The sequence below is a fragment of the Galendromus occidentalis genome, unplaced genomic scaffold (genome assembly GCF_000255335.2).
Source record: "Galendromus occidentalis unplaced genomic scaffold, Mocc_1.1 scf7180000076694, whole genome shotgun sequence".
In the NCBI taxonomy this organism is placed as follows: Eukaryota; Metazoa; Arthropoda; class Arachnida; order Mesostigmata; family Phytoseiidae; genus Galendromus; species Galendromus occidentalis.
The window spans coordinates 273,507-301,347 of record NW_003804683.1 but is presented as its reverse complement, the minus strand read 5'-3'; the positions used below and the strand labels follow the sequence as shown (position 1 = coordinate 301,347).

General features: G+C 51.9%; 2 protein-coding genes and 1 pseudogene across 2 annotated transcripts; all 3 read right to left on the bottom strand.

Moving 5' to 3' along the window:
• Positions 1–646: 646 nt before the first annotated feature.
• LOC100908208 (S-phase kinase-associated protein 1 pseudogene) lies at positions 647–1,135 on the bottom strand (annotated as a pseudogene).
• Positions 1,136–2,227: 1,092 nt separating this feature from the next.
• On the bottom strand, positions 2,228–5,474 carry Srp72 (signal recognition particle 72). The gene is made up of 10 exons (XM_003740016.1): positions 5,372–5,474; positions 5,048–5,156; positions 4,717–4,902; positions 4,346–4,557; positions 4,056–4,195; positions 3,728–3,910; positions 3,285–3,635; positions 2,961–3,181; positions 2,434–2,781; positions 2,228–2,345 (listed from the first exon to the last, which is right to left on the bottom strand). The coding sequence occupies exons 1-10, from the start codon at positions 5,472–5,474 to the stop codon at positions 2,228–2,230; spliced, it is 1,971 nt and encodes a 656-aa protein (XP_003740064.1).
• A 3,236-nt stretch (positions 5,475–8,710) lies between these two features.
• chico (insulin receptor substrate 1 chico) lies at positions 8,711–23,470 on the bottom strand. The gene is made up of 11 exons (XM_018638179.1): positions 23,389–23,470; positions 23,033–23,080; positions 21,073–21,080; positions 18,595–18,728; positions 13,580–13,782; positions 13,160–13,487; positions 12,236–13,026; positions 11,917–12,072; positions 10,173–10,481; positions 9,638–9,903; positions 8,711–9,403 (listed from the first exon to the last, which is right to left on the bottom strand). Exons 1-11 carry the CDS (start codon positions 23,468–23,470, stop codon positions 8,711–8,713), a joined length of 3,018 nt encoding a protein of 1,005 aa, XP_018493695.1.
• Between the last annotated feature and the right edge of the window lie 4,371 nt (positions 23,471–27,841).

Here is a 27,841-nt window from a genome sequence, read left to right as displayed (position 1 = left end):
GATCTCATGAACGAGTACACATTAGCCAGACCATGATGTCTCATTAGTGAGACATTCCTTTGCAGAAGATAAGGTCATCCTCGAATAGTAAATTAGGCGCGAGACCTGTCTAGTTTGCCTAAGCGATCATTAGAGCGTAAGTTGCTATCGATTTTTCTGCATCCGTTCCACAACTTTGTCGGGTCAAAGTCAAACAGGTCAAGCTGGACAAATCGACCGCCTTCTTCGCGGAGGTTGAACTCAGAGGAATAGAGTCCAGACCTCATAATATCTCTGCTCCCTGATAACTCAGGTGTCCAGACAGGAATCGAGAGACACGTTCGATCATAGGATTCGTCGATAACCCCTCCCTGTTCCGGGACTTGCTGCTCCCCTGGCGTAGAGGAAGAGGTATGTATAGCGTCCCAGAGCTTCTTCAGTCGAAGGCTGCTGCTCCACCATAGGGCCTCGATTTCCGTTGCGTGCTGCTTGGGACTTCTCAGCGCAAAACGCTACAATTCCAGTCGACTCACAAACTACTCGTCACTCAATGTGAAAGGTCTCGACTTTATTTCATTCAGGAGCGCCAAATTTTCCCTGTGATACCGATGTAGGTGACGTTCGGTTACGGGGTTATGGGGACACTATCGAAACGAAACACTTGATTCTATCTATGTTCGCACCATTGGTTCTCACGTCGAATTTCTTCCTTCTCCGACGGGCTCAAATCGTCTGGCAGATTGAAGATACTCCGAATCTCATCGGGAGTCTTGCCTCTGATTCGGCCGGCGATCTTCTTTAGACAGAGGTCGAGCAAACCTCTGATGTTGAGGTAATTTGCGGCGGTCAAAAGCTCGTTCAGAGTCTCTGCCTCTAGCTCGAGAAATTCTTCGTCCCAGGTAGACATCGCCTCCCTGAACGCCCGCATCCTGGTCTCGGGGTCATCTGACCGGGGCGGGTCGTCTTTATGGTGCGTCGCCCACTCGATGATTCTGCCCAGAGTGGCCGTATTCACATTTGGAAGTGGAATCGGGTCGTCTTCATCGTCCATGCCGAGATCTTCGAGCATTGTCTTGATTGTCAAGGAGCATTTGGCGACCTGAACATCTACGTCGAAAACCGTGCCTTCACTGCTGGTCAATTTGATCGTAGGCATTTCAGTATTTTCGTCTTCCGGGATGACCGAGAGTCTGCTTCCAAGGTATTTGCAGCAACCGAAGCGGAAGCCTCCGACTGATGACCACTTCTATGAAGAGCACGAGAGCACACAGTTCTACTGCATTACTCTCCGTTACATCTGAAGATGAGAGAGGAGGCAGGGAGTAAGGATGCGTCGGGTAGCCTCGACCCTGGGGGCGTCCCGAAATCGCTTCGCAATATCTGTACTGAGCGGGTCAGCTCGTCTTCGACCGCAGAGCTCGTCGACGTCGCTACCCCGAGCTCCGGAGAGAGCCGGGGGTGCTCCCCTAAGGTTAATATGCGCCGATCCTCGTCGTACACCCGGCGTCCTTCGAGTGTGCCAATGACCCGGTTTCACCTCCCGCGGTCCGGGGAAGCGAAATGGTAATGAGTTTCGCGGGACGAAGCGCAGTGACAGGTCCAGGCAGTGCAGGCGAACCCATGCGTGCTAGTTCTCAATGCCCAAGCCCCAGTCGGTCTGAGCTGCCCACTCTTGGATTGAGAATTAACTTGAACTTGGAGGGGTGGACGACAGCCTACGAAGTGACACATTCGCATCATAGTCGAGAGTTATCTGGAAGTTCTTCCAGAGTAATTTCATCTACCTATACGGGACATGACAACACCCTTCCCACCCGCAGCGATTCCCGTCGAGCTGCTCCCTGATCCACGGTTCTCGGTGTTGATCCTGGCAGCCGGTGCAGGAGTTGGAAGTCAGATGAAGCATCAGTTTGCTGCGAGGCTGATGGGATTCTCATGCTCACTCCTAACGTTCCTTCATGAGAGTCAATCATGGACGCATCCAGCTACATGGATCCTGTATGTGCGTGTCCCTGAGACTGGGATTGTTACGCCGTTTTGGCGAAAATAAAAACGATGTGACAGAACTTAGGGGAATGTGAGAGATGCGCCGGATAGACAACCCTTGATTGATTCCTCGAGGGAACACCAAAGTACTTTCTTGAAAGCTTCAGCACCCTCCCCCAAGATATTTAACTCGGGTTCTTTGAACACCGACTGATAACTCGAACACCGGTATGGGAAAGTTTCTTTTATTATCGGCCTTCCTTCACCATTTCCCTTTGCCTTTTTTCTTGCGCTGTTGAGGTTTACCAAGTTTCTTCTGCGCTTTCATGCGAGGCGTTATGTTTTCCTCGACCGCTTGGGTTGGCCTGTTGCTGGCGTCCCTGCAAAATTGATGCAATTAGTCAAGATGGCGGTATGGATCGAGTCACGGGAAAGCTGAACTGACCAAGTCGTAAATCCTGAACTTACAGGTCGGCGGTGTTTCCGACCGCTCCCTGAGGTCCCTTGCCGATGGCTGCTTCTCTCGCACGCTTGCCCCGCTTTTTGAAGGTCGAACGCTCCCATCTGGGCAGCCAACGTTCGGGATCTGGTTGTACGTTCGGATCGTAGTTTTTGGGGAGTTTTCCCTTCTTCTTCTTTTTCTTCTGGGCCGTTTCCTTCTTGGTCGGATCGCCGGACTGGGGACTATCTTTCGAAGCTGGTGAGGCCACGACTTTTTTCACGTGTCGCGTTCCCATCACCCAGTTCGTCGCTTCCAGAGAAGCCACGTCAACTTGAGAAGCAATGACTTCAACATTCGGGAGGTCCTTGGCAACCCTGAGAATTCGTGAGGAAGATGAAATCAGCTCAAAAAGATATTTCACAACGAGCCTTACCGAGGATCCAGCGGGGAAACGCACGGGTATCGTTAAATAATTATTGCGTGACCCAGCTGGGAAATCGGACCGTGGCAGCGAAAATAAATTTGAGCGTTCGACACGTTTTACAGCACTCACTCTCTAGCCTTCTCTGGATCAAACGTCGAGTAGGCCGCGACCAACTGCGCCAAGAGTTTGGCGTTGTGAGGATCGCTTTGTCTTTGTTCTTGAAGCAGAGCTGCAGCCTCCTTTTGCTTGCCCAATCTTAGAAAGTATTGAGCCGACTTCCGGATTAGGGATTGCAAGAGCTCGGATTTCGGGTTGTTCTTCTTATGGTGCTGAATCGCTCTTTTGAAAAGCTGCCGAGGAAACATCCATTAGGACAGATACAGTGCTGAGGATCATCCCCACGCGTGAAAAACTCCCGGACTTCGAGAATCGTTACCGGTGACCTGAACTTACCCGGGCAGCTTTCTCATCGTCTTTCAGCTTCCTGTGCAAGGAAATTAGAGCGGACAACACACCGGCAGTGAAGGTCGCATCGCCGAGGTTTTCGAGCGTTTCGGCAGCTTTCTCGATTTGTTTGTTGCTGAGATATATCTGGGCACACGCCAGGCTCGTTGCCAAACTCTCGCTCTTGTACTTTTCACCGAAGGATTTGAGGGCCTCGCACGCCTTGGGGAGCTGTTTGTCTTTCACGAAGAGGGCCGCTTTCAGCAGAACGATCCCAGCTTCTTCGGGAGAAGACAATTCCTCCAAGTTCTTCATCAGGCGCCAACAGAGCTCCGACGAAGAGTGGCCATAGTAGTTGAGCTGTGGAGAGAAGTCATAATTTTAGGTGGACTTCTTGGATGTATATGCACAGGGCCTGATTAGTACGTAATGGGGAAAGAAGATGCGCCCACCAGCACGTTATTCAATGCGATGCTCTTCCGTTGACTTTTGGTGAGCTTGCTTTCGATGCCATCCGCAATGCAAGCCTTGATCTTTTTCTTCGAATCAAAGATATTCTGTTCCTTGTTCAGGGAAATGATGTTGTTTGACGCGACGGCCAGCACGGCGACATCGGAAGGCTTGTTCCTGAGGACCTGCAAGGAATATTTCATTACGCTCTGTCGCAGACAATCTCTCAACTCGGAGAGCGGTTCTCCCAAAACATGTAACCTCATATCGAACAGACTGCGTTCCCTCTCCAACAACAAGCCGAGCGCGCGGGATATCCAGATACTTTACTTGATTGTAATATTTGTTGGCAGCTTCAGGTATACCCATCATCTGGTTTACGTAGCCTATTTGGGCTAAGATAACTGAGACTTCGTCATTGAGTTCCTCTTCTGAGGCCTCCTCCTCGCTCAACGTTTTCCGGCAGAGTTCTGCAAGACACGGAAGGATTGATTGCGGTCAATGCTTCGGCTTTGATATATCCGATCCGAGGGCTCTGCCGTCCCCATCATCGCTTGAAATTCCTCATCGCAGCGATTTTTTCGCGGTTACGTTGGGCTGAGAGACCTCGGTAGCCGTACCTTCGGACTTCTTCAGTAAGCTCAGAGCTTCCTTGAATTCGCCTTGCGCTACACGAACAGCCGCCTTGTTGTATAAGAGCTCGTAGGTGGTCTCCGGCAATTTCGGTGCTCCCTTCGGAAGGCCATCCACCGCTGTGAGGCCAGCTATGCAAGCGGCCAAGTTCGTGGCCCGCTCTTGATCGAATTCATCGGCCGAATTCTTCACAAGATCGCTAAAGGAATGAATACGAGTTTCGTGAGCGACTCGGGACTCTAGGGATTTGTCTCGCGGAGCTTTCCTCCGTCCGGCGGACGGGACATTCTTCACAAAGACCTCGCGATCTTCGTCAATTGGGACGGACCATTACGAGGATCGACTACGCGAAACTAACCGGTATACATCGTAAGCCTCGCGATAGCGCTCGAGACGATAGTAGAGCTGACCGCGTAGCTCCTTCGTTCGGAGATCATCGTTTCCGGATTTGTCCAAGAGTTCCAGAGCTTGTTCCGGACGACCTGTGCGATACAAGACGTACGCACGTTCAAACGAGATGTTTTCCGTGATGTTGTCCTCATTTCTGCAGTGTGATAAGATTGACAGCGGTGAGAGATTTTGTCGAACGTCCCCTAGGTCAGAACTCCATCCTCTTGTCAGTCTTAAGCCGCGAGGGAATCGATAAGTTCATCCAGGGATCCCATCCGACGCTCGTCATGAATACTCACCTCAAGATAAACTCGTGGGCATCCTCGAAACGGCCGAGTTGGACAAGACAGACGATCTTGCAGAGAATCGCCTTTTGATTTGTGTACCCGCCGTTTGGATGAGTCAAGACTGCAATGGTGCCGCGGGAACGAACGCGTCTAAATTTCAATGCTTTTCTCAACCTACACCCGTCTGCTTCGGCGTAATTTACGACAGCACCTCCGATCGATGGGATAATATTGACGCCTCAAAAGTATCGGTCGGCGCTCAAGATCAACTCGGAATTTCCTCGAGCCATATGTCGCCGTCATGGACTTCCCGAATTTCAGGGGATTGGGACTCACTTTTGTTAGCGACTTTCTGCGCTTTCTCAAAATCGCTGATCTTGATGAACTTGTTCAGATCCTGGAAGAGTGGAGTCAGAGGATTCGACTCCGGAGTCGCCATCACGTTGTTCGTCTCGGAAGACTGTTCGCAAAAATTCGTCGAATACCGCACGGTAAGCGAGTGGAGTGAATACCAAAATAAGCAGCCTTGTTGATCGGTGCTAAACCAGCAGGAAGGAACGGAGCGAACACGCTGGCAGCAGAACAGCTGACAGCAGGTTGAGCAATGGCGCGTCAATTCAAATTCCATTCGCGCGGTCAACTCTGTCACGTCTTCGAGGGCGAAACAGTGCGTCTTCTCAGCGCTCGGTACGGCGCCCACTCGATTCAATAATAGACAGGAATGCATATGGGGGATAACGTTTTCCTAATAATGGTGGTCTGGATACGCAAAGGTTGGCAAGGAAAATCGAATATGAGAATCGTCTAGTCAGGAGTTCTGGGGGTTCTGTAGATATCGGAGCTCGAAAAAGAAAGACGGCGTTCTCGATCTCCCCCTCGAATGTCGAACCGCTCTCGCGAACCTGACTTCACGTTCATAATCTAATCATCACCGTAGCCATGGGCTAGGTGCGAACCGGAATTGAAGCCTCTCACGGAGAGCATCGAGAACTTTCCGATCGTTGGCATCTTTGTGCGTATTCTTCAGCGAGACCTTTCGGTCACGAACACCATGGCAATGAGATGACTCGCAAGGGTGCAGCGTTACTCATGTCAGGCGCGAGGAAGAGTCTCCGTCCGGCGAGACCCTTGCCGGTATTCGAATCACCTACTCTAAGCTCCAGTCCCGAGAAGAAATTCGAAGATGTGCAGAAACGCTTGTATTCTGGGGAATCACCAGCAGAGACCATCAGCCCCGTCGATATCTGTAGTTCCGCTAGAAATGGTGGACTCCTTCTTTTTCTTTACCTCGGGAAACCTAGGGAAGCGACCAAATGCTTCCTCCGCTTCTGCGTGCCTGAGCTTGCCTGGGCACACTAGGTCGGCCGAAGCGTATCTGCTGCCTTATGGGGAGCGTCTGCGAACGAAACTCTTAGACTCTCTGGGAGTGGGGATATCGCTGACGAATTCCTTCCGAGGTATTTTCGAGTAGGTGTGTATAATTAGGACACAAAAAATGATTTTCATCGGAAATTATAATAGTTTATACACGGTCAATTGATAGACAATGATCATTCTGCTCTGTTCCTCCGCTTATTCGAGCAACCGATCAGATCGGTTGGTATTACGTGACACACATTGATTTTCCGATCGTTCACAGTACAGATTCGAATTTCAAGTTGAGATGCTCTCCCTTCCTTTCTTCGAGGCTCCGATGGGAATCGTGAACAATTTCAGGGTCATCGCTCGAGTCATCGAACATCAGAAACGACCAATTAGGGTATGTATTGTCGTACACGGAACCGTTCTTGTCCTCATCATAATCAGTCTATTCGGAAACATACGCGAGAGATTCACCCGTTGCCTGGAGGCTGCCCGTCATGAGTCAGTTCGAGTTGGCAAGTTTAGAAAAAATAGAAGACTTCTGTCTTTTATCCGATCCGGCACCAATCAGGCAGTCGGGCAAGAATTACTGAATCGATCAGCTAAACTTCAATTGGTCGGTTGTCGGCCGCTGGACACTTTGGAGCATCATTCCGAGCAAACTTCCGGTTGCTGTCCCAGCAGCAGCGGATCGTTGCACGAAACGAAAGTTTTCAATTCATGGAAATGCTCATCAATCAGCGACAATCGGTCGCGCAGTCAATCAATCAATCTATCAATCAAAAAGTCGTCAGTCGATCTGTCAACCAGTCAGCCCAATACACCATCAGGAATGTAGGAATTGATTGTTTCGAGTGTTTTATTTCTTCGCTTCCAGAAAGGAGAGTTTGAGAAACGATGTCGATGGGTAGATCCAAAAGAGAACTATAACCCAGATGATCATCGGTCCAGCCGCTCCGAAACCGATAATTTGTCACAACGTTAACCTCCACGCAGCGCTCTGGAGTTTTTGAGCTTCTTTCCATTTCTGTGATTTCGCGGAAATCATCTCCAAAGTATATGTGGACGTAACCTCCACGACAGAAGTAAAGAGACAGAGTACAGGGTAGAGGAGGAGGAGGAGGCGCAGGAGAACAGGGGAAAAACGAGTTCCCCGAGTGAGTTCCAGGCTGTCTCGAATCCTGTGATTTGTCTTCCGTTTTTTCTTCTGGAGTCCTACGATTTAGACGTGATCACGACGACAGATGTAGAGTGAGAGAGAGAGTAGTAGGTATAGGGGCAGGAGGAGGCGCAGAAGGACGAGGAAGGAAAAAGAGTTCCCCGATGAAGTTCTCTCGCTCGCCTCAAATTCAGTCAGTGATTTGTTCCCCATTATTCCTTCCCCGTCCTGGACCGATGTCCCAGATAGGAGCCCGGAGACTATGATCTCAAGCGCAACGAATCGCTTCAATTTACACAAATCTGGCAGAGCTTACGGAGAGCAGCTCGTCCCTTAATCCCAGCATTGCACGCTCGTTTCTCATTCGTCTAGGAATTCAGTTCTATACCAGTAACATCCCGGCGTTAACCATCGGCGTCGGCATTAGTCGTATCGTCAGCCATCTTCCGTTCTTTGTCTCAAAGAGACAAAACACTACTCTTATCGAGGAATATCTCGTTCCGAGAGATGAACCTCATTTCCCTATCCGCTTCTTCCCAGGTTACTGTCATTGATCTCTATTCGTTGACCTATTTTCGTCTTATGCGTCGATGGGCGAGCGTCCGGCCGAGAGTTTAGGTATACCCCCGATCGAACCCAGCGCCCAGACGCCCAGCTACTTTCCGTTAGGGGACGTGCGCGTTCGTGGCGTGCATGCGCATTCCACGATTTTTCCGTGTAAATATATATAAATATATTAGTAAACTATTGAAAAGTAGTCCTCCGGTATGATCCGGGCGTTTTTATACACGATGATGATGATATCGTCGACGACGTTGATGAGGCGCTTTTTACAGACAGTGTGGAGCAGGGAGGATGAGGAAGGCGGCTCGGCGGCTCGGCGGCGGCGGCAGCAGCAGTGATCGCGTCGGCGGTGCCGGTGCTCGCGAATCGGGTCGAGTTCGGCCGCGACGAGGATCACGGCTGCCGCCCTAGTTCAGAGTCGCACTGTCGCCGAGCAGCGACGCGACGTCACGAGCGTATGCGTTTCAGCGGACAAAACCAAAACCGTGGCACGGTCGTCTGTGGTGTGAGACTAGAAGAGTAGGCTCCTGCTGCAGTCAGCTGCAGGAGCGTTTGGCACCTGTAGAGAATCCACTTCATTTCACGACGTCTTAAACCCGTGGTCCTTCACGTATCAAGGAGCCCCGAAGACCTTCGCTCTTTCGGAAGTCGACTTCGCTGTAGGCGACTCCAGAGGGGTTGGAGGTAGTCAGCTCCATGGCCGAGCAACCAAGGGGCAAAGGTCGTGAGGTTGGGGGCTCTTCACAAGTGGGAGGAGACAAATCCAACGCCGCATAGTTGAGCTCGTGGTGGCTGCCGTTCGACACGCTCGAAACCGAGGGTACGACCGCGGAGGCGACCGCTGTTGACGGTTTCGAATCCGTGTCCATCGGCTCCTGGCTGGAAACGGCCTCGACGGTCGCTCCGTTAGCTCCGAATGAGAGATTTTCGTAGTTATGCTGCGTCGTCATCGGAGTTGTTGGGTCGAGAGTCGAGGCCGATTTGCTCTTCTTGGGTTCTGGGCCCCCGATGATGGGATTGCTCGATAGACGACTCGGGAAAGGTCGACTCATATCGATCGACACATATTCCCCGTCACTGTCTGGGGTCGCTCGCGACGCCGGCATCTGAGGGACGCTCTGGGGCGGGCTCATCGGCCCGCAGCTAAGGTCCATGTAATCGGGATTGGGTACTTTCTTGCTCAGCATCACCGTCGAGAAATCGTTCTGCTGGACAGAATCCTTGACTTGAGGCGGAGAGACATCGATTTCATTGACTGGGAATAGCTTCATAGGTTCCGGTTCCTGGAAAACAGACATTGGCTCGAGGTCAGATTGAGCGAGCGGGGAAGGAGGGGGACAGGGCGAGAGGGGTCGGATTTCTCGAAGGAGCCAACGGTCGGAGAACCGCATACGGCCTGCAACGAGCACCATGCCGAGAGACTTCCCGACCAATAATCCAAATCAAAATAATGTTCAATGAAGCAACGCGGAGGCAATGGATCCTGGTGGCATTGAAAGCGACTGTGTAAGACGGACCTTGTAATTGACCCGCATGGGAAGGTAGTCACTGTCGTAGTTATTGTTATTGTTGATCGACGTGCTACCGCCAGATGGCAGTGAATGAGAATGACTTGTGACGGCGGCCGCGGCGGCACCAGCAGCCGCGGCTGCGGCTGTTGTCCGGTGCCAATTTTCATCGTAGGTGATCTCCATGAGATCTTTCTCCTCTTCTTCGTGACGAGATCCACCGAGCGTACTCGTACTCGACGACTTCTTCGAGTAGCTGTTTGAACGGCCCCGGTCTGCAACGACAGAGAACAAAATCGTGATTACACTGCTCCGTACGCAAAGGGGAAGTATCCTCATCTGGAGTCAAAACTTTTCTCATGATTCTGGTAAGCACGAACGAACTACGAAGTACATCCGCAAGCAAAGAATCTCGGGATCGTTTCGAGGAGTGTCTCCTCTCCCTGTGTGTGGAGAACACCCTGCCGGGTGGAGAGGGCGAGGGGGATTCTCCTCGAAACGATTCAACCGGTCGGTCAGAGAATTTGTTGTTTATTTGGCGTACCCGATGTCGGTGTGGCCAGAATGTCTTGTTGATGCTGTTGCTGACGTTTCTTAGCTGCGAGAGCTGGCGGGTAAGCCTGAGATCCAACGCTGTACGCTCGTACTCTCTCAGTGTTTGAAAGAGGTTCTTTGGGGCGCTTGCCGACGGAGTACGATCTGCCCGTCCTGATGGAGTTGTCGTCATCGGTCGATGGAGCAATGAAACTCTTCACCTTGTCCAAGTGGAAACCCTCCAGATTAAGACCGAAGGTGGGCGAAGTCTCGTGGAGGGAATGAATCGACGAGCCCCAAGAGCTGTTGAAACCGCCGACTGCAATAAAGAGCGGAGAACTCCTCAACACACTATCATTGACCATGCGACGCTAGGGAGGCTACATATTTCTTGTTTTGAGCCTTCGGTGGCTCGCGACTGCCGCGATGATGCCACACTTGCATTCGAGCATTGACAGAGACAAGAGAAATGGAAATCTTCTGCTTTCGCTCAGCTGCACCGGGCCTCAAGGCTCAATCAGTCGAATCGCAAACCTGCGGAGCCGCCGCGCTTCAGATTCATCGACGAGCTCCTCGATCGATCGAGCGAGAAAAAAATGATATTCCGAGCAGAAACGGATGGAATCTCGGGGAGAGGAAAAAATGGAATCTCGGAGGGAAGATCGAATCTCATTGCGGAAAACGCGGATGAACTGAGCCGTCGGAGGAATGATACTGGCCACCGGGGAGAAGCGTTTCAAACAGACATAAAGGCGCGTTTGGACAATCTAGAAACGGGGGCTTGACTGAAAAAAAATTGTAGGAGCGGGCGACAGATGGTTTCTCAACAGCACTGAAACTTCATACGGAGGCCCAGTCTCCTCATCCAAACGCCTGGAGGAAAGCGAAGAAGGATGACAGCTCAAATGGAACCATGAATTTCGAGATGGGACCACGACGCGAAGGTCGGCCCAGGGGACTCATAACACGTGGCACCGAAAAACATTCACGCTAAGGTGTCCTAAGAAGATTAGAAGAGATATAAACCCGCAAGCCTCAGCTAGGTTGACTCTCCAGGAAACTTTCTGACGTGTCTCGTTTCAGGAATCTTGAGTTTATCTACACAGGGTTCAACGATTCACGGGAGCGGGCGGGGGAATAAAGCTTCGTTCAGCAAAAAAATGACTCTCTCATTGCTCGCGCCATAGACGGCCGGGGGATATATGTGTGTGTGTAAATAAATACAATAAAGATCCGACCGAGAATAATTGACCGGAAAAAGCAAATCAAACGAAAGCCTCATCTACTAATTGTAAGCCTATCGCCAAGTCAAGTCCTTCGCAGCGAATAAACAAACAAATTTTCCATCGGCGATACTTCTACAGTCGTATATACATCGACTCCGCGAAAACAAGCAGCGTCACTAGGGATGTGCGTGAAAAGCAGCCGGCCCGAACGGCTGCAAGCTCACACGAGCGAGCAGCCGCTGCAACAGCTGGGTGAGAACTTAAATAATGGTTTCCTGTCAGGCATATACCATTATCTTTCCGACAGTGAGTAAATAAGGTCGTCTTCGATGAATTATTGGACGGCATGACGTGACGGCATCGTATGCGTGAAATTCGACTTGGGCGGTCTCGAACGTGTCGGCCTCGCTGTACTTGACCTCCGGGCCGCGGGCGAATGCAACCATTCCATATAAATCAAATAATTTTCGTCCTCTTGCACATCATCGACGTCTGAACACCTGCTCCTGATAATGATAAGATATTCACCGGATTTCGGGAGAGACGAGGACAACGGCGCCATTTCCATGTAGCCGGGTGGAGATGTAGGAGAGGCTTCTGAGTTGTTGCTCTTGTGCAGACCGAGATTCGCGACTGACGACATGGCCATCATGGGCACATATCCATTGGGAAGCGTCCCTGTGCCTGGAAGAGGACCGCAGTGATTCACGGAGCCTTCTGTGTGTAATTAGAGCGCTTCAAAAACTTCGGAAATGGCGCCACTCGACGCTCGTCTCCGTTGACAGCATTCGTAGCATATTGATCACTAATGGATATTGCGAAAAAGCACAAGAGGAGGTTGACTCACCGTTGAGGAGATCGATGCTGGCCGCCGATGAGCCCACCGGACTCATTGACATATAACTTGAGTCAGTATTGTTGTTGTTGTTATTGTTGCTGTTTTGATGAGATGATGAGCCGTCGTGGGTAGGAGACATCTTCATGAACTCGGTCGATGAAGTTGAGCTTTGATGGGGCAAATAGCTTGCCGTGCCACAATGACTGCTGTGCGATGAAGGCCCGCCATCTGTCAATGTGACTGGCGATGGAATCAGGCTACCTGTATCGGTTTGATCGCCGCATCCGCCTGCTCCGCACGGTGAGTTCATGGCGATGTAGTCCGGATTTTCCTGTTCCTCGGCTATCGTATGAGGGTCGAGTGGATGCGTTACGTTGATGTGAAGATGATTTCGTGGCACGGGCTGGTGAGGACTGCTCTCGAGTTCGGTGCAGCTCTCCACCGACGAATGGTTGTGGAGCTGTCCTATGGGCGAAGTCGACGGGCCAACAGGCCAATGGAAAGGTTGCGGATGCATGACGTGGGTGCAATCCATAGTATTGCATCTACTGTGCATCGGGTGGCTGTTGAAGTCCGAGTTTTGCCTCGAACGATTCGGCAACGAATCGCTTCGATCTCTCGGAGATGCACCCGTCGAGCCCAAGGACGAGCCCTGGCCGCTATGGGGTGAGCTCCCCAAGGCTGTTCCGACCATGAATTGTCCGGGAAGGCGAGGAATAGCTACCGAGTTGGTATTTTCCGAGGTCGAGCTGGATCTTTCCCGATGCAGGTCTTCGTTTGACTTGGACGACTTCATAGCGCTGGGGTGGGGGCAGAAGTTTGAGATTGAGAATTCCGGAAAAAGATTTCTACTCGAGTTCTAGAGGGCTATAGTCTGAATTTTCGATAAATTTCATAAGGAATTTCGGCAAAGAGACTGGATGCACAGCTCACCTTAGAAGAACTTCGTGCATATTCTGAGCGATGACTGTGTCGCCCGTCTGCATCCAGAGCTCCCCGGCACCGGTGATGCTGCTGCGACCGAGCTCCATGAAGAAGAAACAGTCTGTATGACCGCATCGTCGGATGGAATTCAATGGGAAGTCGAGGACGTTCGATCCGTCGGCATCAGACGAGCTGGCGTGTCCCTGGTTATTCGACGACTCGCGTTCCATACGCACTAAGCTCAGAGTTCGCGCCGTCAGGCACAGTCTGTGAGATCCCAGAGGTACTCTCTGGTTCCCCAGGCCTTTGTCTTTGATGTTCACCTCCCATATGTGTTCTGTGGATAATGACGTAACGGTTAAAGCGAGGCTGGATGATCAGAACTCAGAACGCGCATATTGGTAAAACTTCCGCTGTGCGAGAGCTCACCGAAATTCGGCCGAGGTTGCTGGTCCGGAATCAGGTGTCCTTCCTGCTGGAGTCGAACGAGCGCTTGCCACCAACGGTCTTGCTCCTCAGTATCGGCACATTGCAGGGCGAAGCAGTCTTGCCTGGTGTACAGGGCAAGCACGATGCGTCCTTTATGATCGTGCTTCTTGTTTATGCTGAAGCAGTTTCGAACGTTGATCGACCTGCAGAAGGATGAACGTTCAAATCTCGAGGCCTGTGGCTTGTTCCGAGTATGGATTTGAAATTCCGCACTCATCAGAAGTCAATCGGGAGAGCTAGGCTGCGAATTTCTCGGCTTCCCACCATGAAGCTCGTACGCGGCAGTCTCGAACCAGTCCCCTACGCATATACACATATGTACATATCAATCTCAATACAGTTCAGGTGTATGTGCATATGCTCGAACAAGCTCGACTTCCTGCAGAGATACCGATCAGAGAGCCTTTCGAGAGACCACTCAGCGCCTAGAGGAGTGATTTATCCGGAAAAGCAATTAATCAAGCGCTTCATAAATAATTCACGGCTGATGAGGGAGCTCTCTCCATGTAAATTCTCCCGTTGCTTGTCGGTTAGCCAATCCTCCGATACCCTGGCTCGAGTTGCTGCTAAATTATTGAGCATCTATCAAATCCTGTTCGGGAAAAACCTTTTTCGAAGCTCCACTAGGCAACATCCGTCGGACATGGCATGTCCGGCGATAGTATCAGCACCAGGCTTTGAATTTTCGTAATGGAAGGATTCCGGGAAGGCGTCGTGCCGAGGCCGCGATCCGGAAAGGCGGACGAGGACGTACCAGACGGTCAGAAGCGAACGCCGATGAGAACAGACGACAGGCGATGTTTCGATACAAGTCTCCTTGGAAAACCGCCAGACGTTTACCATTGCCATCTATGATTCGCCGCTCTCCGAAGAATCCCGGACCACGTGCGCGACGCTTTTCTCAGATCATTAGGGACCGCCGCCGCCGCCGCCGTCACTCGCGGCCACGGTCATCTTCGACACCGGCACGAGTAGTCACTCAGACTGTTAGTCTATTCGGCTGGCCTTCGGAGACTCGGTCCAGCAAGCGGGACAATGTTGTAAACAAGCCTAAAAGGGTGGCTTTCGGGCCGAGCCGAGTCTGCCGGTTTTTACTCGATCGATGTCGAAAGCTTCACGGACCTCGAGCACTCGAGACCTTTTTTCTCCATCGTCGTCATTGACGCGAGGGAAAGCAACATCCTGTTGTTCGAGCTGATGCGCATGCATCCGCGAGGTGAGTCTCAGCGACTCGTCCACGAACCTAATCCTTCAGCCCCGCCCCGCGCCGCGGGACGCAAGCGGTCGCTTCGGGGATTTTCAGGGAATTTTTCCCGCGGGGGCCAGCAGAATCCACCCGAAACAGGGCTGGAGCTCGGTGTTCGGGGGAAGAAACACTAGACGAGATGCTGCGAGCTCACATCAGCGAATCAGGGGAATCTGATCACGTCAGTGGCGGAAAGAAAATCGCAGCCAGACAAGCCGAGCACAGACCGTCTGTGATGAAATACGCCCCGCTCAATATCACAGCTCTCTATAGGATGTCTGCCTCGAACGCCTCAGACGCGGAAACAGGTTCTCCCGTTCTCTTCTGGACGATTTGTCTCTGAATTCTTCCTCTCCGCAACTCCCTTGCGGGAAGTCTTCGAGGAATTCCGCCGGTGCCACGAACATTGGCGTCTTTTTCTCGGCAGCGGGACGTTTGCATCTTCGGGCGCTGCTGTGCCCTTTCATTTCCGAAGTCGCTCACCGGACCAATTATCGCTTTTAAGCGTGCTATATTAAAGCACTATTCTGGGCTACGTTGTTGCTTACGTATAGGAGACTTAGAACATATGAGACTCTGCGTGTTTCTGACAGACCGTCTCCACGCCGCGCCGCCTGCTCGTTCGCGCTGTTGCTTCTGCGAGCACGATGGCTCGTTTTTGGGAGAAGTACCTATGTACGGCTGCCGGCAGCCATTTTGTTGCTGACGGTCCCGTCTCCCGCTCATTTTGTTGTCAGGCCTGTTGCTCCTCCCGCAGTCGAGTTTATTGCCCGGAGTCTTGCTGTTGACCTCCCCGTTGCTGTGACCGGCGAGCGGTGGCTGCCCTCTGACTGAGAACTCGCACAACGTTCCGATGCCGCGGTTCGCGCTGTCTCGTATTCCGTCGCCGAAGCGGCGAATCCCGCGATCTCTTCGCAAAATAAAATTCTGGTAATGCATATGACTTTGATAACGACGACGCGTCGCTCCTCTCGGAGTTTTATCTCTTACATAAGGGTATGGAGAGCGGATCCGCGGTCGCCGACCGGTGAAATCACTCGATCGCGCGCGATAAACACATGAGAAGAGGAAAGGTCTTCGTCGACGGAAGGCTGTTAGGCATCGACACGATCTAGTCGGGGCCCGCCGAAATTGTTTACCATCGATGTATCAATTCCTAACAACCTTGCTGGCATTTGGCGTTTTTTTCCCGAGCTGTCGAGCTGAGCCAATACAACGCCGAACTGGCGACCGATGGGCCGCCCGTGAGCTGGAAATTCCCCCCACTGCCGCTCACTCATTGCTCTGGAGATCGTTCTTGTCGTTTCCCCCGATGTTTACCGACCGACGTCTCGGTAGGAAGCACGTCACCTCGTGGGGGTTCCGACGGAGACGACGCTCATGTACCGGGAAAATTCGCCGAAACGACGGCAGAAGAGAATCAGGCGCTCCATTCTCCCAGGTTATGCGAATCCATAGAATTCGACTTGAAACCTTATCCTGACAGAATATTTATCATTCGACCAGAAGCGGAAATTCATTCCGATGAGCGAACGTTTGCGATTCGAAGCGAGAGGCGAAAAATAAGGAGAGAAATAAGCCGGATCCTTCAAACGACCAATGACGTAATCGTGTTTGCTGATAGCGGCGATACATCTGAGAAAGCATCGACGGCTAACTTCTACGTTCGCCAGGGCTGCACGCGACCTCAGAGACCGGACCTTGCGACGAGTCGATGTCCTATCGATCTCGGGCCCGAGGTGATCGCCCCCAGATGTCTGCCGTTTCCTGCTCCACTCTGATTTGGGCCCTTCGCCCACAAGTTCCATCCCAGGGAGAAACAGCGACGCGTCCGGATCGGACTCCAGGTACGCCCTTCAATGGTCGTTGTAATGTAATCATTACGAGATCTCTCCTAGGAGACTGCGGCACAGAAACGAGGCGCGAGTTCAAGGCCGACTCACGCCACTCATCGAGTTTTTCCGAATAATACCACAAGACCTGACACCTTCATGACGCCGGCGCCGCCAATCGGCCGGCTCACAGTCAGACCCCAATGGAGGTCACGTTAACCCAGAAAATAGTTTTGATCTATTAGTTGCGAACACCAAAGGTTGGCATGCCTAGCGCCGATCAACGGTCAAACCTTCCGTACAATGTTCCGAGATGGTAGAAAAGAGAAGAAGAACAGCGAGGCTCCTTATCATTTGAAACGGCTAAAGACCGCAGGTGGTTGATGCAGCGCTCACTTATCAGAGCCGGCTGCAACGCCAGGAATCACTGACTGAGATAAGCAATTGTCGATCTCAGCAATTAGGAATTTGTTCCCGATTCATATATTGATTTTTCGCATATTCATTAAATGATCTCTCTTTTTTCGGCACTCAAGGGTCTTCGATAAGAAACGAAGTCGGTGTATAACTTCAATTTTGGTATGACCCGAGGCCGGAAGACTGAGGATGAGGGCGTAACAGGCCAGATCTACGATTCATCAGTTCATATTTTTCTCCTCTCGATGAATAAGAGTGATAGACGGCCGCTGCCAAGTTCTATCGGCAGCTCTCTGGCGCGGCTGAGCAAAATTATTATATTCAGCAAGCCACGCGCGGAGAGGCGGCGCCTCACCACCGTAGGGAATGACCTCAAAGCAGAGCCACGATAAGCTACACCGTTATCTCTGACGGCCGTACCTCCGATCGCCAGCGAGCGTTGAGTGAGTTTTCGTATGCGCGCGTCAGGTCCCGAAACTTGAAAACTCACGGGAGGGAGGGTTTTTCACCCGTCCATGGATGAAAATCAGAATCGATGTTTATCCTTTAGGCTTTTTTCAATGATTACGCTGTCCCCTGATCCAGGATCGAGACCGGTACTGCGAGAGCGACTCTCGGCCTCAAGCCTATTGCCAATATGCAGGGTGAGATTTTGGACGGAAATGCAGCTGACGAGAGCTGCGATCGCATCGAATGTGAATTCGGGGCCTCGGAGCGACAAACACCGTTGTGATCGGAGATTCGCGCACATACCCAAGCGGAGCAGCTGCCGGATCAGGGCCGGACGACTGCTTGAGCCAGTCCCGGACTGGCCGACGACAGACGTGAACAAGAGATGCCTTGAGAAAACTCTGCGCGCGTGGCTGATTTCAACCCTGGAGCTAGACCACAAATCCGTGCCTCGATTGGTGCCCGGCTGTTGGACGAATGGCGGTCTTGACATTCGTTCAGAACCGCGAGGACGATGGCAAGTTCAAGACAAGGCCAAGTTCAATGCCAGAGCATCTTCTGATATTAGCTCCAGGGGCAAGCGTTCGACAGCCGAAACGGCTCAAAAAAACTCCCCTGCTTTCGTCGACAATCACTCATTCGACGGGCCAGAGGCTGACGCCGGCGACGACCAGCTGCTCCGGCGGGCGATACGATCGGTTTTTAGCGAAATCTGATGTCTGAGAAGCGTTTTCCCTCTTCTCGCTCGTTCCGACCTTGAGACGTTTTCCGTGTCTCTCCCTAGCTTTCTCAGCGAAATCAGATCTGGAAAATCGGTACCCGGTCTTCGAATGTGGAAACCGAGATTCCGATCATCGGTAGGTCTTTCTCAAGCTCGTCCCAAGTCGGCAGTGAGCAGCGTCCAGAGAATCAAGAGCCTGGGAGCCGGGCGGTCGAGCACATCTATCCCACAGGAGGAGAAGTCTCTGAATCGCTAGGAGGGTTTGGGAAGCCGATTCCCAGATACTCACTTTTTGGGTTCTACGCCGGATTTGTATTTTTTCTCGTTTTCGAAGTAATCCAGACGAGGTTGAGTGCCATCGGCGCTTCCTGAATGAAGGACGAAATATCTCCTCTTCCCGGTTTTGATTTTCTTCAGGTATCCCTGCAACACCACGTCTCCTACGTTCACCGGGTTCTCGCCGTCGACGGAATCAGAACTCCGATTACCGCCTCCCCTGATTGATATTCGACGCATCTGAAACGCAAAGGAAAGAACGAGGTTAGTTCAACTCCGCAGGAGGGCATCGATTCAGACCCTCGACGATATAGCGATTTCAGATGCGAAATCACTCGCGAATGTCATCTCAGGCCTGTCATCGGAACATCGGATTCGATAGTCTCGGAGTCAATCACAGGAGAGGCGACATTTCCAGACGACTCCGGGATCGCAATCGAGATCCCCGGCTGTCTTAAAACCGAACTTTATCGGACACGGACCTTATCCTTGGCGTAAGAAGAGCTCAAATCAAAGAACACCGGGCAGACGAAGTATAATATTTCGATAAATTAAACAATTCCGTCGAGGAGCCCTCAGATGTTTTCAAGATCCGCGCCTCGCTTGGAGGCTCAAGAGGAGACTCGAAGAAGTTGTTCTTCTCTGCACAGCGTTATCGATTCATATCCATTAGCAGAGGAGAGGGTCGAGCACGAGCCGCATCGTGAACTAGATACAATGTCACTTCGTCGGATTAAGCCTTGGCTATAAAGTTGATCGTGCCGGGTGACCTTGTGTACACCCGGCGGCCTTGGAGATCGTCTATTTATCTGCCTGTTTGACTATCGGTGCTCGAGGAGACATTTCCATCTAACTAGCGAGGATTTCGTATTCCTGTGGTCCCTACAGCCCAACTTAGACGAGATCAGAAACTTTCTGCTAGGTGCTTTCCGATATCGGGCGAGAAGTACAGCGTGGCAACAAGACAACTTGGAGGTTCCGACCGCCGAGTAGAGCAAGTCGACGTTGTGGAACTGTTCCAGACTTTTCCGATCCGCGGAAGGCGGACAGCAATCGAAACTATAAGTTAAGCCAGAGGATAGCCTCCGTGGGGCTTCCGATGCGCTCGTACTGAGAGATTATCGTAGATCAACTCGGTTCTCGGGAGCGATCACCTACGAATGGGTGGTGTAGTATAGGACCCGCTACCGGCTCAGCGTAGATTTCGCACGAATTCATCGATATCCAACTGGAATTCTCGTCATTTATGGTCTAGCCCCTTGAAGGGAAGCATTTTGAAGAGGTAAACATCCCCGATCAAGGCAATGAATTGTACGCCGCGTCGTGGGGGACCACTTTCGCGAGACACATTGTCGCAGATCGTTTCGTCGATTGATCGCTTTAGAATGGAGGAGAAAAGTTCCGCGATGATCTTCATTCGACTCGAGAGATCGACTCCACTTACGTCCGGGAGACGGATAAGAATTCCTCCTCCGATGAGATAAATCATCTGGACGTTGTCACCTCGTCAGTTGCTGACGCTTGCGGGGACAAGCTCAAGGACGGCAATGATCGTAGCGGTGTAAATTCGGAGTTTCCTGTCACTGCGCCACTCATCGTTCGGTGCCCTCCCGTTGCCACAGTGAGAGTGGAAGGTTCCGTTATACAAATAGTCGAAAACCACATTAAATTCAGACGGTTCGTCAAAAGTGTCACGTTGACGATGTTGAACGACTGACGAAGTTTTTGACCAACCGAGCAACCAACGAACAGACTCGCCACGCGAAGAACGGAACGAGGTGAAATTCGGCTCGGATGACGGCGATGAGCGATAATTATACACTTCGCGAGCTCCCCAGCGAAAGTCGTTACACGCTCGAGCGCTGAGCACTTACGCTCGTATTCATACACAAACACTGCTCGCTAGTGATTGACAGACCACAACAGCGGATAAGCGGGGCATTTTCTGTGAGACGACGGGAGAAAAACAAACAAGTGAGCCAGAGTAACAGATCTCCTCCGTCGTGATTTCGCTCGACTGTGCCACGTGACCGAGGCTTTCGGGTGCTCGGATGCGGACCCTCTCCCGCTTTGCTTTGGGCGCCGACGAGCGGTATTCGATTGAAGAGCAAAACCCCCAAATTTTCAGAATTCCGAATCAATCGCGGTCGGAAACGAACTGATGAATTCTGTCTCCCTCAGGGTATTTGTCTCATGGCTAGGCTGCCACAGTGCCCGCAGCATAAAACTTGAATCATCTCACTGACAATATATGTATGGATGGCATGGTGCCGATTGGCATCAGCGGGACTCTCGATTCTCGATACTCACTATGAGTGCGATATTCAAGGGAGGTCTTTCGACTGCGATCGTCACAATCCGATATACAGCGCATCGGAAGATTCCTTGACGAGCAGGTGGGCTAACAAGCGAATTCTCTCGAGAGACGCGCAGGCACCGTCCTGAATGAAAATCCTTTACGGATGCTGACTCGACGGAAAGACGATCCTACGGTCTTGTCGAGCTCTCGGATAAGATGGGTACGACAAAACACGGACGATACGAGAAAAAACTTCTGCCTAAGCCCGGAGAATCGATCGAGCGGAGAGCTAATCGCTCGACGTCGACCTGGGTTGGAACGTTCCAATCCAACGGAGATTCTCGACGGTATAATATTTATCATGATAATAATGAAAGGACTGTCAGTTCAGTCTATACTCAAAAGGAGGGTCTGAATGAATATTTAACGATTACTACGGAAAATTGAATTAATCGAACATTGAAGTCAAGTAAGTTCCGACGTACCGCGGACGACAGCGTATCGATCAAGCTATCGCGTCTCATTAATTTGTTTTTCCTCTGATCTGGTTTCATAGCTGTTCCGGAGCTACGAACGAGCGCACAACTACCAGATGGGCTGAAGCTTAACGGCACTCGCTAGAGACGATAAACACCGGATTTGTCAGCACCGCCCGAACACAGACACGAGGTTTCTTCGAATGTTTTCGATGATGCAGCTCTGCAGCGAAATCTTTCCACTAGGGCACTGGAAGCGTCGACGTGCACATTTTCGATGCACCAGAATATTTTTTGTTGTTTATTTCAGACACTGAAGTCCTTGAGTCCACCTCATCGGCTAGTTGGAGCTCCCATGCGAAATCCGTTGCGTGACAGCATGGCAACCGCAAAACGTGGAGGCAGGCGGGAGGGCAGGTTGTGAGGTGGGTCGTCGTCGCCGGGTGGGCGGATGGATGTCTCAGCCTCCAATTGGCTGCTCTCGATTTTGGCGGTCGAGAGCGTAAGAACCGATCATCGGAGCTTCGTCGGCGTTCGATGCTCGGTCTCGGATTACAGAATTCTGTAGATCGACCGAGCAGCGATATGTCTGTATCAACGAGTCGGGGAAGCGGATCGACGCGATTTGGCGCACACCGGCGGTGTCATCGAGCACCCGCTGCGTTGACCACCAGCCGAGTACAGATCCTCGATGGGGTTGATAGCTCCCGTTTCAAACTAGCAGACGGTCGCAGTATACGGGACCGTTCAGCACTGACGGCCCGTCGGAACTGCCGGGCACAGCGTGGTCACAAGCCGCAAAAACTTTCGATCAACTGCTACGTCTCAAACGTTGCAGAGAATGCTTCATGAGCAGACACCACGGAGTTGTCGCGGAGCTTTCAGGCTTAGTGTACCGAGTCTATCAGCGGTTTTGTGGCGGAATGGTTTCGACTCGATAGTCTATCCGTCGTCGTCGTCGTCGACGTCGCCACCGGCAGCACCATAAACAGAGGCCGGATGGCCAACGGACGGAGCAATGCGAGGCAAGTGTATTTCAGGAGAGCAGAGATTTATCACGTAGACGGTGGGAGACTGTTCCGCATCTGAAGGTCTCGGCTTAGTTGCCCTTAATCCAGTGCCGGTGCCACGAAATTGAAACGAAAACGTCGTCGACGGCGAGCGGTATCGGACGTCGGTCCGATCCTCTTCGGTGTCGTGTGTGAGCGCGCACGACGCACAGACACTCGATCGGACACGGAGAACAGCGTTCCGGACGTAGAATGGCGGCCGACCGGCGCCGGAAACCGCTCCGCAAGTGGTTGTTCTTTTGTTGCCGGCGGCCTCTAGAGAAACTCTGTGTGTTCGTTCGTCGTTCTTCCATCCCTGCAGGAGGGAGGGAGGAGAGGAACGGGTGTGACGTCAAGGACAGCTGCTCTAGGAAGGGAGGGCAGTTCGCTCGCTTGCTTGCTGATGGCACCGGCGGCGGTGGCTAATCTCCTCGTGGAGACAGCGCCGGCTACTCGAAGTACAATCATCATCAACACTAGTTCGCCGGCTCGATCTGCTCTGTCTGTTCGTTCGTTCGCTTCCCTGTCTGGCCTGTCGCATAAGCCGCCTTTCCAACACGTGCGATACCGAGCGAGCGAAGGAGCGAGAGTTCGAAAACTCTCTTCATTCTGATGTAGGCGTCGAAAGGATTGAAATCGCCTTTTCCGCAACTGCTACCACTGGAGCTCCCGCGTCTGTACAAACATCGACAAGTCGATCCGAGGGTCACCGGTCATTTCCCTGATCGAGCATTCACTCATTTGTCTCTCGCTCAAGAAAGCTTGAATCTGCTGCGCTCAAAGATAGCTTCGATTCAGCTTCGATCGTCCAAAAGAACTTGATCCCTTCGCCGACATTGTTTCAGGAAAAGAATTTCCGTTGTACGAGTTTCTCTCGATAAAGTACCTCTGACCCTTCCAGACAGACGACGAACTTCCCCATCGTCTAATCGGTCGGTATACGCAATCCGATATCTTTCCTCTTTTCAATTATGGCAATTTACGATTATTCGACGCGTGACGTCGACTCCGCATTTGATTCTCGAGACCGTCCACACCTGCATGGATGGCTTCATTCCCGCACATGCCCGCCTCAACGCTCGCTTGGCGTTCGGATTTCCTCCGGGAAATTAGCAGCACATTCGTCGGCGCCAAAACTCTCGACTCTCCCCCGATTCGGAAGCTCTACCTCACCAGAGAAATTTCGTTCGGGAGGTATCGCAAAAGCAGTCGGGAGCCACTCTAGAAGGAATTGGCCAAAACCGTCGAGGTCCTCCTCTGTCCTCTCCGAACTTCCCCTTCCCGTCGCATGATCTCTCCATGCTGTGGAAGTGCGGCACGAAGTTCTTCCCATTGAGTCCCGACCATCCTTCATCCCTTGACCAGTTCAAGATTGTCTTCCCGATCTCTAACTGAGGTCCATTAGCATCTCCGTGTTTCGTCGTCAAGCGAGCACTCTCTTCGCCTCTCATTTCCTCCCAACGTCATCGCTACGAAGCCACTGTGTCCTCCCTCGTCCGCTCGCGCTGACGTCTCTCGGTCTTGTGGTGGAGCTGACGGCACGGCGGTCGTCCTCACCCGATTCGCCGTCACAACAAACTCTTTCCCTTTCGCATCTTTGCACTAAGCGACTCCTCCAAGCAGTCGGGCGGGCGAGCATCCTGCAGCCAGCCGAAGCCTCCCATTAGCTTACGGACTAGCCAGCCAGCCCTCCCGCCCGGCACGCCTGCCCGCCAGCGAGCCCGCGAGCCAAGCCGCGCAGTAGATGGATGTTACAACCCCGAAAACCCCCTGCCTACAGCACGGGGATAGCGCTTCAGCCAGCCACGGAGCCAGTCTGCCAGCCAGACGTTCACGTGACCACTACACTCTGATACACAGTATTGTTCCCTGCCCCCACCCCTCCGCCCCCCTCGAGACTAGGGCGGCGGCCCTGCTCTCCCTTTTTGCCGCGCCTCTGTTTTCCTAGCTGCTTCTGCTGCTACCCTTCTGACTCCTAGCTACGACGGAGAAGAGGTTCGGCCTCCAGTACGACCGCCGAGTCTCATTCATTCGTGGGCTGGTCCGTTCACACAGGAATGGGGACGACTCCGGGTCGAATTTTATTCTTTGTGGATTGTGGAGATCGGTGTCGATTTCTGAACACCTTTGCGACTTCGACTCTTCTGAGGGAGTTTTGCGACGAATCTAGTCCTCATCGTACAAGGAACCGAGCGAATACTCCATTACTCAATCAATCAGCTGATCGGGATGCAATGGAATTTTCCGACGCGTTCAACGTCTCAATCGCGGGGTCAATCGGCAATCGAGATTGTAGAAAACCCTCGCTATCCATGGATTTGCGGAGCGAATCGACAATCGAGTCAGCATCGGCTGGTTCAACTTCAATGATTTACGACGTAGTTCAAGGGCACTGGGTCAAACTTGATAAGATGCTTGATCAAAGAATAGTAACACAAGACGACTAGATACATCGCCTTCGGATGGCACGCTCTCTCTCTCGCTGTTTGAAAATTTGATAGCATATCCTTCAAGCCGCGGATAAGGGAGTCGTCTGCCGGCAAGGTCCCCGTGAACTTGATTTGTGCTCTCATCTGAGAGAGACCATCAGCCTCCTCGGGGAGAGCTGCTCTTGATTGAGCCAAGAAAGGTTAAAGGATCGGATGAGATTAAACCTATTTGATTAATCAAGTTACGGCTAGCCTAACGAGCTGTTGGGTAGCCTCCATCGGTGAAGAGCGAGGATGGTTTTCCCGAATTTGAGCGGCACCGGCCGCCGCGGCATTGACGTCACTAGCAGTATGTGGCGTTTCCCGACTATGAAGAGATCAACAGCGACCACCGAGTAAACAACATGTCCCCGCCTCATCCGCGTTCCGTATTTCCATTCGAAACGTTTGTTCAAGATTTTCCTCTCCGCCTCGAAGTAGATGAAGAAAACTTGAACGATTGACGGGGATCTTCTCCACGCAGCGGGATCAACTTCCCGCGCGGATTCCTCCGAGCGATCGGGAGGGAGTGTGGCGAACACAGAGGACGATGAAATGGACAGTTTTTCTTCTCCTCCTTCATCCGGTATTTAGAGACTCTAGACTCCGACCAAGATTGACAAGGAAGGTCAAGAGTTGACAAAAACAAGTCGAGTCTTCGATAGAAGTTGTCAGTGTTATAGCCGCTGATAGGCGTGATTCAATTTTTCTCCGGCACGAACGGGATCAAGCTCGTCGACTCTCAACATTTGCCCTGCTTCGCCCTCCTACCGCCTGTGTCCGAAAGAGTACGATCAAATTGATCCTGCAGCGTAAAAAACAAGACTCGCTCCACTTGGGCACGGAATCGTACCAGCAACACTCAAGCAGTGACAAGGCGTGAGTCAGAGAATAAGTCGAAATATGAGAGAAAAACCTTATCTCCCTCGAGTAAGGCCGGTGTAGGCCTCAAATGGGTTTTGGGAGTTTCTGACATCAACTGATCAGCCCTGACGGAGCAAGAAGGCGATGCGCGAGGAAATTCATAACCATGCCGCTGCAGCCATTTCTCAGATTTCGGTCCATGATCTCCGTATGGTGCACAGCTTGAACGAGGTCAACGAGCTAGAGGAACCACGATGTGGAATTCGCGGTCGAATCTGGTCCATTCCAGAGCAGCCTGAATTATCACAGCAGCGTCTAGCGAGATCACTCGCATGGATCCGGATTCGGCCACTTCGCCACTGCGGCCTCGTGGATGAGTTCCAATATCGCACGGAATCCCGCACGAGAAGAAAGTCCAAATCGATCGGTCTCACCCTGCCGCGGATGATTACCTAGATCGGGTTGATTCCGAAAGCCGGTTGGCGAGGCAAGAAACAGTTTTCCAGTTTGTTGTCCAAGGCTTCGACAGTTTCCCTGTAACCTGAGACCGTCGGCCGGTCTCTCAATGTGCTTGTTCTCGTCAAAAGAGTGTCTCTGTCGCAGCTCGCGCGACACTTATCCGGTAGGCGGCGGGTCCATCCGGTACGAAGTCGAAATAAATCATCCCAGAGCGTTCCAATGCCCCATGGAAAAGAGAAGGCCGACCAGTATCATCTGAGCCCGAGTCTCAGGGATCGAGATTCCCTTCTACCGCATCGAAATATACGAGTATCGCTTGAGAATTGAATTCTCCTCTGATGTTTTCTGCTCGGGAACCATATACCCATCCATATCATAAAGCTTAACTCGCTCCAATATGCGATTCCCGCACTTATCGGGGATCGGGGAAAATGTTTGGGATCATCGTACCCTTCCGAGTCATGAACAACATCTCCGTCGGCGATTCGCCGTTTTCCGCGGAGCTGGCCATGATGATGCGTCAGACCCACGCACACTCTTACGTGTGCGACGTATACAATGCGCATCATGTTGGGGACAGATGACGACCGAGAAGTTTGAGCACAGCTCTGCGAACAGAAAATACCCCCGAATATCCTCGAGAGGCCATTTCAAGCGCAGGAGAACAGCGTGGGATGTCTGTGGAGACAGTTTTGAGCGGACGTATTATTTAATTCCGATAAGACGAGTTTCTACCCTACCCTGAAGGACCTCCGTTCATGCTCTGAGAGGCTCGGGGTTGAGGTTCGGATTTTTCGAATCCGATGGAATTCCGAGGGCAAGCAGTCGTAGCTCCGAGAAAGACTTCCCTGATGAGAGCGCCCGAGATGGTCAGTTCATCGTGATTCGTGATGAATTCTTTCGGAAGTCAGAGGCTGATATACAATAGACTAAGTCGGTATATTTCAACTTCTCTCCCATTGTTTCCGATCCTATTACAGCTCTCCGAAACGGAGCGAATCGCGTTCCGCGTCGAATTTCCACGAGTACTCGAGGCATTCCAAAATTAAGTCAGCGTGCCGGCGAACGAACGAAGGAAGGAAGTGATGGTAATGGCGAGCACCTACCAACCCTCTCAAAATTGATGAGCTCTTGTTTACGACTCTCAAACCCCTCTTCTCTCCCGTAGTTATCGAGTTATCGCTGATGGCTCACTTGCGCGCCACTTAGACGGTCGAGTCAGTCGGATTGTTTTCGTTGGGGACTTCTTCTGCACGATGCGTGGCTGGTTATCATCGGGCACGAGCTTGAACAACCAACCACGCAATTGGCGTCTAATCTCCCGACGACAGAGCACTCAGTGAGGGGAGGCAGACGCGTTTTTTGGAAAGAACGTCTTTTTTTCCGAGGAGAATAGAGAACTCGCGCGAGAATTCTGCGGATAATCGATCGATGGATTCGGTGTATTCTCGATGATCCTGCGCTTCTCATGTGGCACTGCGGAGGGCATACCAGGAGGGAGCCTCGAAGCGAAGGTATCGAAGAATTCCATCAATGCTCTCACTCAGGACTCGATTCGCTCAGGAGCTGATTGAGCCTCGGAGCCCAGCCCACATTTGGGGATTCTTCCTCCCGAGTTCTTCTTCAAGGGATATAATATACGCGG